Below are 13,055 nucleotides of genomic sequence, written 5' to 3'. Positions count from 1 at the left end.
AGAGGGATGAAATGATGTTCATACAGTCACTTTAAAGCACCTACCTATTGAATATCTCAATCTCATCCAGTTGCCTGTCACGTCCCTTACATTACAAGTAGGAAATCCACACACCCTTCCCCCCACCAGCTCTTCTCCCCTGTAATGATTTCCTCGTATAGTTTAAATCTGTTCTCTGTGATCACATCTATTTATAGAAGACAAGAAGTATTTACCCTTTTTGAGCTCGTCCGTCGTTTCTAAGAATAAAACAACAGACAACAAAAATTGACATATTAATTCCTCACTTAAAAATTCACCATCACAAAACAATAAACATGACTAGGAGAATCTGAAAGCTCAAAGCAAGTTGAACCAGGAGTTGTGCAGAAGAACTGAGTCATTTTTTCAGGGGAGTATTTCAGTAGCAAAGCTACCATCTGAGAAATACCTGTCGAAAAATGATCTGCAGGAACAGGAATATTGTCAGGCATTCACGAAGGAAGCCATGCTATTACTTCCTACGTGGAGAAATATTATGGGCAGGGAGAACTTCCTTCATCATGAAGACGGATAAACAAAAAATTCTTTTCTCAGGATACATTAGCACACATTCATTTAGTATGCAACTAATTCTTGTTTATGGAACCAATTCAGTGGGCACAGGTCTTACCTATGGAACTACAGAAACTGTTGGCTTTATTGATGCTTTACTGAGCTTACCTATGTTGACAAATAGAATTGCCTGTGAATGGAGGAAGCAAAACTTCCCACTTGAACATGAGCAGCAGTATTCATCTGCTCAGTATCCAAAAAACCACACTTCTCCTTTGTGCATGGCCGAAGTGAGAGACTTCAGCATTGATCCTGCCTGTATTAATATTCATGAAACTGCTTCTGAGGTTGTAGCTAACTCAAGCATCCTTCTCCCAGATTAGGTTGGTTGGGATTGTATTTCATTTCCTCATTGCTCACCTTCTTTTTGTCTTCTTGTACAATTAACTGGAAAAAGAAGAAGAAATTTTGATTATTCCTACAAGACAAGGAGTTTACTAAGAATTTTCATCCTACAATCTCAGAATAACTTTTCTTTCAAAAATTCACTTTTCTAAAAACAAAACATATTGTGTGCATTTTGTGCATTTACACACCTACTATATATGGAACATATCATAACGAAACATAGTTTGTGCATTCTGTTCATCCTCACATATCTGTCATTTCTTTCCTCTCTCCATCTCATTCCTGTCTGGTTCTTTCTCACACTGATGTTGCAACGACACTGCAGTTTTCATTAACTGCATTTTGCAGTGTGGTAACAACTTCCATATCAGCTGTTCCTCGCGGATATACTTACTCTTCAGCTTATAGCCTGTGGCGATGATAACAGCCACAGTGCAAAATGTAATTACAAGGAATGCAGTCATCCAAGGTGAAGTGGATGGGAAGAAAACATCTGTAAAATATAAACAGTGTTCTTTTCAATTAATATTTGTGAAAGATCTAGGACAGGTCCAGTGTCTAAAGCGTATGGATTTAATAACAATGTTTAAGTTTTAGCATTTCCCTAATGGCCTCCTCTTCCCACTTGTGAAGGTTGCTGATGTCCTTCACTTCCCCATGTTGCATTGCCAGATAGAGAAATCGGCAGAGATATGTTGGACAAGCCACCATTATGAAAGAGAAATATTTTCAGAAGCCCATTTGAGGACATTATTTCAACTGCTGACTTCCTTGATGAAGTTTCCAGAAAAGATAAACCAGAAAAGATAAAACCAGATTGGTTTTTCAGATGGAAAAAAAGGATTTGACTGCTCTAATTTTGAGTTAGAATTGCCTGCTTTCCAGACAAGGAATCCCAATTGGAAGAGAGGCACTCACTGAAGTTCAGAGTAATCTTGGAGTTGATGGAGAGAGAAAAGATTATGGGAGCTGGCATTGCAGTGTCTCCATTGACAGCTCATTTGAGCTCTACATTGAAGGTGGACTTCTCTTTGGGTTATCCATCTAAGCATTTGTCATTTATGCCTTTGCCAGTGGTCCAGAATCTCTCCAGGGATAATGAACAGAAGATGGGCAGTAATGTCCTAACAGGTCCTCACCAATATTGATCCTGGAGGTCACTTACCTGAAATCAGGACTCGGGATTCACATGCTGTGTTGATGAGGTTGTTGATTATTCTGCAGGAGACTTCTGTGTTCGATCCTGGTTCAAGGGTAATGGAACTGACAACATCAAAAAGGCCTGGTGGTGTCTCTGTGGTTTGTGTGACCACTTTCTCCTTCCGTGTCTGTCCTTTGCTGTCCAGCCAAATAATTTCAGGCTCTGGAAACCATCCGTGTGACTTGCAGGTGAGGCCAATGCCCTGACCCACGGGACCATCCAGGAAAACTGCAGACTCATCACCTTGAGCTACAGAAGAGCAAGCAAACAAACTCTGACAAACTGGAAATTAGATATTCTCTGCCCAAACAGTGAACAGTGGGAAGAACTTTCTCAGATTTGTCTGTACACACTTTGTTTATTTCTCACTGAATTGTTGATAAGACTGACAAATTCTTGGTCTTCGTTTGTGACATTAAAATAGGACACTAGCATGCAGCATGTCTTATACAGTCTTGATCGAGACAAATCTTTTTGCGGATTTTCGAAAGCTCAATCAACTATTTGAACTAATAAAGAAAAACAAAAACCTTCTCTTCTTACTGACTGAAGTTTTCTGCTGAATCAATCATGAACAGATGGAAATGGGAATACTAGACACAACCTAATTGATGCTTGAGCAGAAGTATGGTTAGAGCAAGAGAAAAGAGCTGTAGGACCAAGTGCAGTCTAGGTCAGGCCTCAAGTTCTTCACCTCTGCATTAGTACTGGATTCGTTTCTATCACCTTCAAACATTTGCAAATTCAAGTGTAAGGTGATGTAAAAAAGGCAGTTTTACAGGGTTGGATGGCAATAATGGTGGCTGAACAGAGACGGGGTGAGTCTTCCACAGGGCTATGGGTAGATTGTTTGAATCTGACTTGTTGGTACCCCACAGTCCTTACCAATGCTACACAACTGCACTTAGGTGCAAACACGCAACATCCCACTCACCTGCCACGTTCAGGTCAACCACCACTTCATCATACCAATTCTCCAAAGAGACAAAGCAGATGTATTTGCCTTTATCAGAGAGCATGACGTTTTTTAGTTGAAGAGAGAAATTTCCCTTAGTGACTTCACTCTGAAAGAAACGTGTCCGGCCCTGGTATCTCTTTTCCTCCCTAACTGGATTTAGTGTGTTTATTCCATCATAGGTAGTTACACCAATATTCGGGGATTTTCCAGTAAATATCCACTGAACCAGAAGTCTCTCTGAGATTGTCTTAGCTTCCAACTGGCAGGGCAGGAGGACTCCTTCCCCAATGATTCCAACCACAGGCTTGTTCAGAGGTATAACTTTAAACTGGCCTGCAAGAAGACATAGATGCAAGTCTTGGGTATCATAGATGTTCTCATTAGCACTTTGTACAGGAAGCAGTAACATCTGTTTTGTGAATGTACTTATTCAGTTCTGACAAAAGGAGTATATCAGAAAACGCTGTGGATCAGGATGTTATCTCAAGGGCAAAATGCATGTTCACCCACTGTAAAAGCAGGGATGGATGGGACCAGACAAATGGAGAGGAAGAAATCCCATTACAGTATTCAGATCACATCTCTCTCAGCCCTCATGAACATATAGCAACACAGTTCCTTATCTCTAAATTGGAAGCATACAGATTTGAACTTGTTCATCCGATTTGGACTATCGGATGAACAAATAATTGGACATGAACCTACTGAGGTTCAGCAAGTGCATGAGCAGGGTGTTGCATCCTGATCGTGTCAGTCCCAGGTATATGTACAGACTGGGAGAAGAATTCCTGGAGAGCAGCCCTGCAGAGAAGGACTTGGGTGTTCTGGTTGTTAGGAAGCTGGACATGAGTCAGCAGTGTGCACTCACTTCCTGAACAAGATTTGTCTCACCTGGAGGAGAGATGGTTCTGGAGTGACCGCATTGAGTCCTTCTAATTACAGGGGGCTTATAGATGGGATATATGCACAGTCTTATAGTGATAGGACAAGAGGGAATGTTTTTCAGAGGTTTTCCAAAAGGATAGGATTCTTTTGTACATTTGTAACTCAAAGGCAAGATTTGCCTACCTAACATCAGAAGCCCATCGTATTTTCATTAGAATAACTGGATTCAGAGATGAAACACAGCACAGAAAGAGCATTTGATCTCAAATATAGATTATTTGTAGAAATGTGTTCTTCTATGAAAAAAAAAAAAAGCAGTATTTATATTTAACAGCAAGAATACTATTGTTTTTTTAACTGATCTTACTTTTCATGCTGCCTGGTTTACTAGAGGTAAACCAGGCCTGCTGAAGTGTAAGGGCCAGATGAAAAGAAAAAAATATCTACAGTGTGGTGAAAGGAAGCTCTTGAAAGAGCAGCCATGGACTGTCAGAAAGTTTATTTCTAATCTCATATGAACTCACACCTAAGTCAGTGTTTGTTTGTTTGTTTGTTTGCTTTAAAACGTCAATCCATCCTCCAGCTCTGGAAATTATTTTACTTGTTAAAATCAAACTATGTCTAGAATGGAACCCAAACTTACCTTTGACCAAATGAACAGTCTGTAGGAAAAGAATGAGGTGAAGAGTCTTTCTGTGCTGAATTCCAGAAGCCATCACCTTACAGGTATGGAAGTGATCAGTAAGCAGAATGTGGAAGGCAAAGCTCACCAAGTTCCTGAAATCTTTCCAAGCACAGAACAGAAGAGAAATTTAGAAGACTGAATCAAGAACTAGAGCCATGTGTTTCTGTGGATACGTAGAACTCTGTGAATGGAGTGACACGAGGACAAATTCTCAGAAGATTAAGGTACCTTTCTATGGAACTATGAAAATGAATGAATAAGCTGATTTGAACGGAAGCCAATCAATGAAGTTATGACCCTAAGACTAATAACTGTCCAGCCGAGAAAGAGAGGTATTGCTGAAAGAGTTAGAAGGATGCTGTGATGGATCTTCAGGGTGTTTCACGTGCTTGGCTCCAAGACTCTGTCAGGCACCTGTTGTACAGGAAATTTTCCCAATCAGAACTTTCCATATGACCTCTGAAATAAATTCAGTCCAACCAAGTCTACTCATAGCACAGCCCTCCTAACTCAGCCTTGGAAGGGACTGGTTTCTTCAGAACCCAAAAGCATCCACATGCAAGGTCTGTACAACATGCACAGTGCTCACTTCCTTGTGATGGGTAACATGTGCATTTTTGCTTTGCTAAGAAAAAAAAAAAACACCAGGAAGGTGAATTGTTAAAAATCTAAATGGAAGCTAGAAATGTCATGCCAGGTGTTGTAATCTGCACTCATACATTGCTCTTTCTGATGAGGTATGAACTGTACACTGGAAAGCAAAGTAAGCTTTACCAAGATCTAAACTGATGGAAAGAAGGAAGAATCAAAAGGATTAGCAGCTGCAGCAGTAATACTGAGGCTATGCGACAAGCCTTTTTCTTCATTCTGATTTATAGTCCTCCAAATAAAGCTAAAGACTCACACATCTCTCTTTATTAAAACTAAAAAATATAAATAAATAGATAGATAGATGGATAGATAGATAGATAGATAGATAGATAGATAGATAGATAGATAGATAAAAGAAATGCATCACTTATTTGTACCACTCAGCAGATAGGAAGAGAATTAGCCTGGAGATATGAGGCAGCAATTGCTCACTTATATTTTCTAATTTATCATCTATCATGTATTTGTATGCCTACTAAAAAAGACATAATAAGTCAATGATTCTGACACAGAAAGATCAGGGAAACTTCCTTTCCTATGTGGAAATATATTTCAGAATCAGCATGCTGCTCAACCCAACCTCAGCCATCACAGGGTTTCAGTTAGCTTTCTCTTTTGAGAAACCCAGCAAATAAAGGAATTGCAGTAGCTGACCTTTTTAATAAGGACTGCTAGCAGATAGCTTCTGATGTAGAACTATCATCATAGATTAGATTTATTTTCTGAAGAGAATCAACTCTTCAGAAAGCAAATTATTTTAATCTTTACATTAAGGTGGTAGAAAATCTTTCGCAAATTCTACAGAATGTTAAGCAGAGAGAAGACCAAAATATATTCCCAGGGATCCATCCAAGAAGGAAGCTATTTTAATTCTGGACTGATATCATTCCTGGAGACTGTAAGAAGCAAACAGCTACCTCAACATATGTGCAAACTGCTCCAGAAACATCACTGAGCACAGCACTGTTTCAGCCAGATTTTCATTCCTTACCTGAATAGCAAGGTCCAAATTATCCATTTCACATTCAGCGTATACTGCAGAACTGAGGAGTCTTTGTCACTTGGCAGTTGTCCTGCATTCCCTGAACATAGGTACTTTCATTATCCACGCCTACGCAGAGAGTAGGACTCTGACTCTGGAGAGTGGACTCCGAAGTCAACAAATATGAAAGATTGAACTTTCACCCTTAGCAAATTATTGCCCTTGGGTCCAATGAACTGTAGGAGACACCTGAAGATTTGATTTCTCTACACACCTAGATCTAAAGTGCAGCAATAAGTTTGTGTTACAAAGACCTTTGTGCATGTGCAGTACAGCTCATAGAGTCATGTCATAGTTTGGAAGGAACCTGAAATCTCGTTCTGTTCCAACTCTGCTGTGGTCAGTTTTGCCACCCACTGCATCAGGCACTATGTCATTTTGTCCAGGGCCTGTCCTGCTTTTGAATACCTCTGGACAGGGCTTCTCACAGTGAGTTGCTGGGATGGCTATGAGCAGGTTGCAACAAAGGCCATTTGGCCTTGTTGAATCTCTTCAGGTTTATGTGTGCCCACTTCACAGGCTCATATTTCTGTGTGTCTTCCTGACAGTTACTACATTAAGTGGAATCTTCCATCAAGGAGGGACAGAGTAACCAGTCTAAAGAATGTGACAGTATGTTCTCCCAACTCGCCACCCTCAACCTCCTCCTTCAGTCAGGCCATTATGCCTATGGCCTTGCTCAGGACTGAGAAAACTGTCCTGCAAAATAGAATTATGGAACAGTTTGCATTGGAAGGAACACTGAAGATCATCTTGTTGCATTCCCCCTGCTATAGGCAGGGACATGTCCCACTAGACCAGGTTGCTCAAAGCCACGAGCATCCTGGCCTTGAACGCCTCTAGGAATGTGCTCCAGCCCTCTGCTCACCTTTGTGGCCCTCCTCTGCTCCTGTTCCAACAGCTTGATGTCCTTCTTGTCCTTGGTGCCCCAGAACTGGATGCAGTTCTCTAGGTGGGCTCTCATGTGGGCAGAGCAGAGGGCAGAATCACCTCCCCTGATATGCTGCTGCTGCTCTTCTTGGTGTAACCCAGGATAAAGTTATCCTTCTGGCCTGCAAGTGCACATGTTTCCCCTTTTCCAGTCAGTGGGAACTTCACCAGACTGTGACAACCTTTCAAATACAATGAATAGTGACTCGACAACTTCACCTGTCAGTACTCAGTATCCATGGACCTTGCCTGGTCTACAGGACTTGTACCCCTTCAGGTCATTTAGATGGCCCTGAACCTAATTTTCACTTAAAGCAAGCAGAACTTCCTTCTGCCATTTCTTATCTTTGCTTTCTGCAGGCTGGTGGTACTATGACTATGAGCCAGTCATCTTACTCTACAAAGAGTGAGCAGCCCAAGAGCTCCTTGAGCTGTGATCTTCATAAGTCTGTGTGTGACCTCCACAATTGCTTCTAAATGCAGGGAAGTTTGAGTGAGTGTAGTCATGGGGTGGGTTATTGGAGGTGGTTTATTGAGATGTCCACCTTTCAAGAGAAAGTACAGTATTCAGGAAACCTCCAAGGAGGAATGTAGTGAATATGCATGGAGTCTGTTCTAAGCAACATAAAACAGCAACCTTCAATGTTGCCAACATCAGGAGAATGTGATGTACTGACTGTAAGAGATACAGCTGTGGATTGGAGTGGAAACTGCAAAGCCAGGCTCTGTGATGACCCTGAAGGGATGGGAATAGGGTTGTACCATGGAACTGGTAACCTGCTTCATTGTCACCCCGAGCCAGCAGCATTTCACTGCACCAACTGCAACAAAGGTGTGGATGTTGAGTCATTTTTGAGAAACCTGATATGGCAAACCTGCTTGCTTACAACCTTGGGATGGTGCAAATCTAGCATGCATAAAAGAATACCTGAGAGGGGCCTCATGTCATCATTTTCTTTGTGATCTTAATTGCTGCTTGCCAGTTCAAGTCTACAACATCTGCTGGTATTTGTGAATCTAATGATGGATACGAAGATGCTACCACTACGTACAATGTAGATAAGAAGTGGACTGTTGTGGCTTTGGATTTTCAGTGAAGTAAAGGTCATGTGAAAGAAGTCTGTTCATACACCAAGCAAAACTAAACTGAAAAATTCTAAAAGTAGCACACATCAATTCAATTTGCTTAACTAAGATATTGATCCTTAAACAAGCATGTATTGATTCTTATTGTTAAACCAGACTATATCAAAAAGAAGTAAATCCCATAAAAATGGCTTTAAAGAGAAGGAATTTGGGCAAAATACCATTGCAGACAAGCTGGGAGGTCATTGCTGCTTTCTGGGTACAATCAAGTTGTTGGATTTCTCTTTGCACCTCTCCTTCCCCTTTAGGGACACATCCTGGATGATACAGCACTTGGCTACATGGAGTGCTTCCCCAGGCAGCTTAGAAATCTCTCTAGAGTTATTCAATGATTTATTTATTTTTTGTGGTCAGCTGAATTATTTGTATTCTTGGTTCTCACACGTGCTTTGCTGATGTGGTAATTATCCCTGGTGATCCAAAGGAATCTGTGATCTGTTGCTTCAGTACACAGCACAGTTCATTACACTAGCCATAAGAGTTCTCATGGAACAGAACAAGACTCCTTAAGGGCGGCCATGTGAGTCCATTTGGACATGAGCAGACTTACAGCATAGAGCTGTATATTTACCTCTTGATGTAACAGGCAGTTGCCAGAGTCCCTTACGCAGTAGGATGATTTCTAATTAAAGGGATGAATAAACAAATCAGAGACCTGGAAGAATATCCAGGTAGTCTGGATATGACAACACTGCAGAGATTCAGTGACACCAGCTTCATTCAAATTCTGATTGTAGCCCAACCCACACGAGTGCCCTCTATATAGCACCGATGTTTGACTATCCCTGTAGAAAAAAATGCTAGTCTTTTCACAAAACTTACAGAAATTTTGTGTCTCTGAGAAACTCCACTGCTGAATAAAATGTGTTTATTGACCGGGCTTTTAGAGCCACAAGGATGAAGGAGACTGGCATAATTTACCTTCATAATCATGGTTTCCAGAGTCATGCTGATATATATAAAAATAAAAAATAAAAAATAATTAATAAATAATACATTAAAATAAACAAAATAATAATAATAATAATAATAATAACATTTAAAAGAATCAACATAAACCGCCCATGCTTCCTCAGTCACTTCTACCAGTCCTGATGTCTCAGGGCATCAAATAAGAGTGTTCAAGAATCTCTACTGCATCCAGTGAACATAGTCACTGATGATCGTAGAATGAACAGAACAAAATATCATCTAGATTTCCATTGAGAGTGTTAGGAATGTATTCAATTCAGTGATTGAACTGGAAATAGCAGGTCAGCTGCCCTGAGAACCGTTATCCTTTCTGCTGGCAGCAGCGACTGCCCAGCAGAGTCATGAATGCTCATCCTTCTCACTTCTAGTCCAGATTTGTCGTGTTCCAAAGCATGATTCTTATTCTCTGGTCACCACTGTACAGTTTCCACGATTAAGTGTAAGACTTACAATCTCCTTACATTCTTCCTTGATGTTTCATGTCATTGATCAAGAGACACTCTCTGCAAGTTGCTTTGCATTTGTTGCATGCAGGTGACTCTCATAACAAAGCCGGTGAGAGATGAGACTTAGGTGGCCGGAAGATGGAGACATCACAGGCAAAGAAATTTCCTAGTGCCTATTGGAGTAGAGATCATGGCAAGGCAGGGGAATTAATACCAATAGAAAGCATAAATGCGTTAGCCCTCTTGTTATTTAGTACTTAAGAAATTACCTTATTGCATTTAATGTCACCCTTGTCACAGATCATCCCAGAAGCTCCTGAAGATGGGAAGAGCATAAGAGAGACTGGTGTGATCTGAAAGGCGTCCAGCATGGAGGAGAGATTTGCTTCCCATATGTTGTGGAAAGTAAGGGTTGTCTACTTTGCCATCTAGCCCATCTTGAAGTTCTCTTCCAACATGCACGTGTACACTTGACCGTCAAGCACACCATGTTTGCAAGTTCCCCAGGGTGTACCAGCACAGACCCACCAACCAAATAATAGCCTCACCCAGAGTTCAGGCCCCCCGCTTCTTACTGGTTGTTCCAGCTTAAACTTTCCTAGTCAATACATGTGCACATCCCAAGCACATCAGTTTTGGGAAGATGCCCACACTTGACCAGACCTGGGCGACCAGACTGGTAGATGAGGAAAAGGCTGTTGATGCAGTCTACCTAGACTTCAGCAAAGCCTTTGATGCGGTCTCTCACAGTATTCTTCTGGGGAAACTGGCTGCCTGTGGCCTGGACAGGTCTACCCTTCTTTGGGTAAGGAACTGGCTAGAAGGCTGTGCCCAATGGGTAGTGCTTAAAGGAGCTAAGTCCAGCTGGCGACCTGTTACAAGTGGTACCTCCAGGGGTAGGTATTGGGCCCATCTTGTTTAAGGTCTTTATTAATGATCTAGATGAAGGGACTGAGTGTACCTTCAGTAAGTTTGCAGATGAGACCAAGCTGGGAGGTGGTGTTGATCTGCCTGAGGGTAGGGAGGCCCTTCAGAGGGATCTAGATAAGCTGGATCACTGGGCTGAGGTGAATGGGATGAGGTTCAACAAGGCCAAGTGCCTGCACTTTGGCCACAATAGCCTCATGCAGCACTATAGGCTTGGGGCTCAGTAGCTGGATGACTGTGAGGAGGAAAGGGACCTGGGGGTGTTGGTTGATGCTCAGCTGAACATGAGCCAGCAGTGTGCCCAGGTGGCCAAGAGGGCCAACGGCATCCTGGCCTGCATTAGAAGTAGTGTGGCCAGCAGGAGCAGGGAGGGAATCAGCCCCCTGTACTCAGCTCTGGTGAGGCCGCACCTCGAGTACCGTGTTCAGTTTTGGGCCCCTCACTACAGGAAAGATATCGAGGTCCTGGAATGTGTCCAGAGAAGGGCAATGAAACTGGTGAGGGGTCTGGAGTACAAATCTTATGAGGAGCGGCTGAGGGAGCTGGGATTGTTTCGTCTGGAGAAGAGGGGGCTTAGAGGAGACCTTATTGCACCCTACAACTTCCTGAAGGGAGGTTGTGATAAGGAGGGGTTTGGCCTCTTCTCCCAGGCAACAAACAGGACCCGAGGTAGTGGTCGCAAGTTGTACAAGAGGAGGTTTAGTTTAGACATAAGGAAATACTTTTTCTCTCTGATAGTGGTCAGGCATTGGAATGGCTGCCCAGGGAGGTGGTGCAGTCGCCATCCCAGGCAGTGTTCAAGAGACGTCTGGATGAGGAGCTACAACATATGGTTCAGTAGTTTGTGGTAGCAATGGTGATGGGAGGACGGTTGGACTTGGTGATTTGGTAGGTCCTTTTCCAAACTTGTGATTCTGTGATTCTATGACGCACTCAGCGGGTGACACCAGGCTCATGGGCTGTGACCCAGTGCCCTACTCCTGCCTCTGGGGTGGAGCCACTTGTCTCACTCACACCAGTCCCATCAGTACCTGGTTTGGGAAAACATACCAGTCCCATCCCACAACTTGGAGTAGAAGACCCCCACTTGCTCCAGTACCTCACGCTAGGGCCCTGCTCACTTCAGTAGCGGTTCTACAGCCCACAGCCTCAGCCTGACTCCAATAGCACACCTCCAGTCCACTCACTGAATCTGCCAAGCGTCTGGCACTCTGGGTTCATAGACTGTGAGGCCCTCCAAAGCCCTGGAGACAGCTCTCTGACCATGATACTGGGACCTCACCCACTCCCATAGCTGATTCCACATCTGCAGCCTACACCCTGGGCATAACACCAGTAGTTGCACCCCAGGTAAGAGCCTACAAGGCCCTCCACCTGCTGACAGTAGGACCCTTACTGATTCCGCTGCCTGGCATCACAGTTCATACATCAGTGTATCTTACCAAAAATTTTCTAATGTGCTTAAGAGGAAAAATATGTTTAAATATGTTTTTTGTTGTTGTTGTTGCTTGTTTTTTTAAACAAAACATTTATTTATTTTCTTGATACAAATATAGTGGAATTGGTCTTGCCTAATTGGATGGATTCAATCGAACTTAAAAACAAATAGGAAATAAGCAACTCCTCCCACAGCACAGTTGTAGAAAGACAGGTTATATAAAATACAGCACCTTATAAATTACAACTGTCTCTTCAAGGAACTGAAAGTGTTTTGTACACTTGAGACTTTCCTCTTATGTGATGAGAACTCAGTCAGCTAACCAGGGTTTTCTGAATCTGACTCCAATCTTATTTAGGTTCTTTTTTCCCCTTTAGAATTTTGAGCCTCTCATCTACATCTTTCCTTCTTATTTAGTATGAAATTATGCTGATGTTTGTTCATAATTTTTCCCGTCTACCTTCGACTGAACTGTCTTTTTTCTTGCTTTTTATGGAACGTTTAATGGAACAGGAATATTTTGAGGGCAAACGGGCTTGAATCTCCCTTCCCCTTTTGATACAAAGGGGTAAAGCATTTCTCCGGATTCTTTTCCAAGGCATATAGGAATATTCACCACGATGCTCCTCTGTACTGCACCATAAAAGTAGATTTTTGCTTCCTCCAAATTGAGAAGCACACCAATCACTGTGTCATTCATTTCCTTCTTCTCAGGCCTGTTGTTTCCTTTGATAGAGAAAACCTTTCCCCTGGATTTCTGCAGAGCCCAGAAGTCGCCTCTAGCAAGTGTCCCCTGTTCCTCTTGTTTCCCTTTGTGTCTCATGACACCCAG

At 42.4% G+C, this 13,055-nt stretch overlaps 2 protein-coding genes across 3 annotated transcripts in view; both read right to left on the bottom strand.

The window, feature by feature from the left end:
* The window catches only part of LOC104916170 (butyrophilin subfamily 3 member A2-like), a 25,419-nt gene that overhangs the window by 2,935 nt on the left and 9,429 nt on the right, over positions 1–13,055 (bottom strand). The gene's annotated exons all lie outside the window — the stretch shown is intronic.
* Positions 10–6,470, bottom strand: LOC104916169 (butyrophilin subfamily 3 member A2-like). Of its 2 annotated transcripts, XM_010727163.3 has the most exons (7): positions 6,314–6,470; positions 4,630–4,770; positions 3,078–3,434; positions 2,108–2,392; positions 1,337–1,435; positions 955–981; positions 10–239 (listed from the first exon to the last, which is right to left on the bottom strand). In XM_010727163.3, the coding sequence occupies exons 2-7, from the start codon at positions 4,700–4,702 to the stop codon at positions 163–165; spliced, it is 918 nt and encodes a 305-aa protein (XP_010725465.1). In that variant the 5' UTR covers positions 4,703–4,770; positions 6,314–6,470; the 3' UTR covers positions 10–162. The 2 variants fall into 2 exon arrangements, with proteins under 2 accessions (XP_010725465.1, XP_019466774.1); XM_019611229.2 differs by lacking the exons at positions 4,630–4,770; positions 6,314–6,470 and adding an exon at positions 4,170–4,277.

This window comes from Meleagris gallopavo, unplaced genomic scaffold, assembly GCF_000146605.3.
Source record: "Meleagris gallopavo isolate NT-WF06-2002-E0010 breed Aviagen turkey brand Nicholas breeding stock unplaced genomic scaffold, Turkey_5.1 ChrUn_random_7181001874166, whole genome shotgun sequence".
Classification (NCBI taxonomy): Eukaryota; Metazoa; Chordata; class Aves; order Galliformes; family Phasianidae; genus Meleagris; species Meleagris gallopavo.
The sequence above is the reverse complement of the archived record's forward strand: the minus strand, read 5'-3'. Positions and strand labels throughout refer to the sequence as shown.

What these genes read in the sequence shown, in the direction of transcription:
- LOC104916169 (XM_010727163.3), bottom strand. Translation starts at nt 4,702, where the DNA reads ATGGCTTCTGGAATTCAGCACAGAAAGACTCTTCACCTCATTCTTTTC. An exon ending in GACTGTTCATTTGGTCAAAG is followed by an intron (nt 3,435 to 4,629) that starts GTAAGTTTGGGT and finishes GTCTTCTTGCAG; the next exon opens with GCCAGTTTAAAGTTATACCT. An exon ending in TACAAGAAGACAAAAAGAAG is followed by an intron (nt 240 to 954) that starts GTGAGCAATGAG and finishes TTTTATTCTTAG; the next exon opens with AAACGACGGACGAGCTCAAA.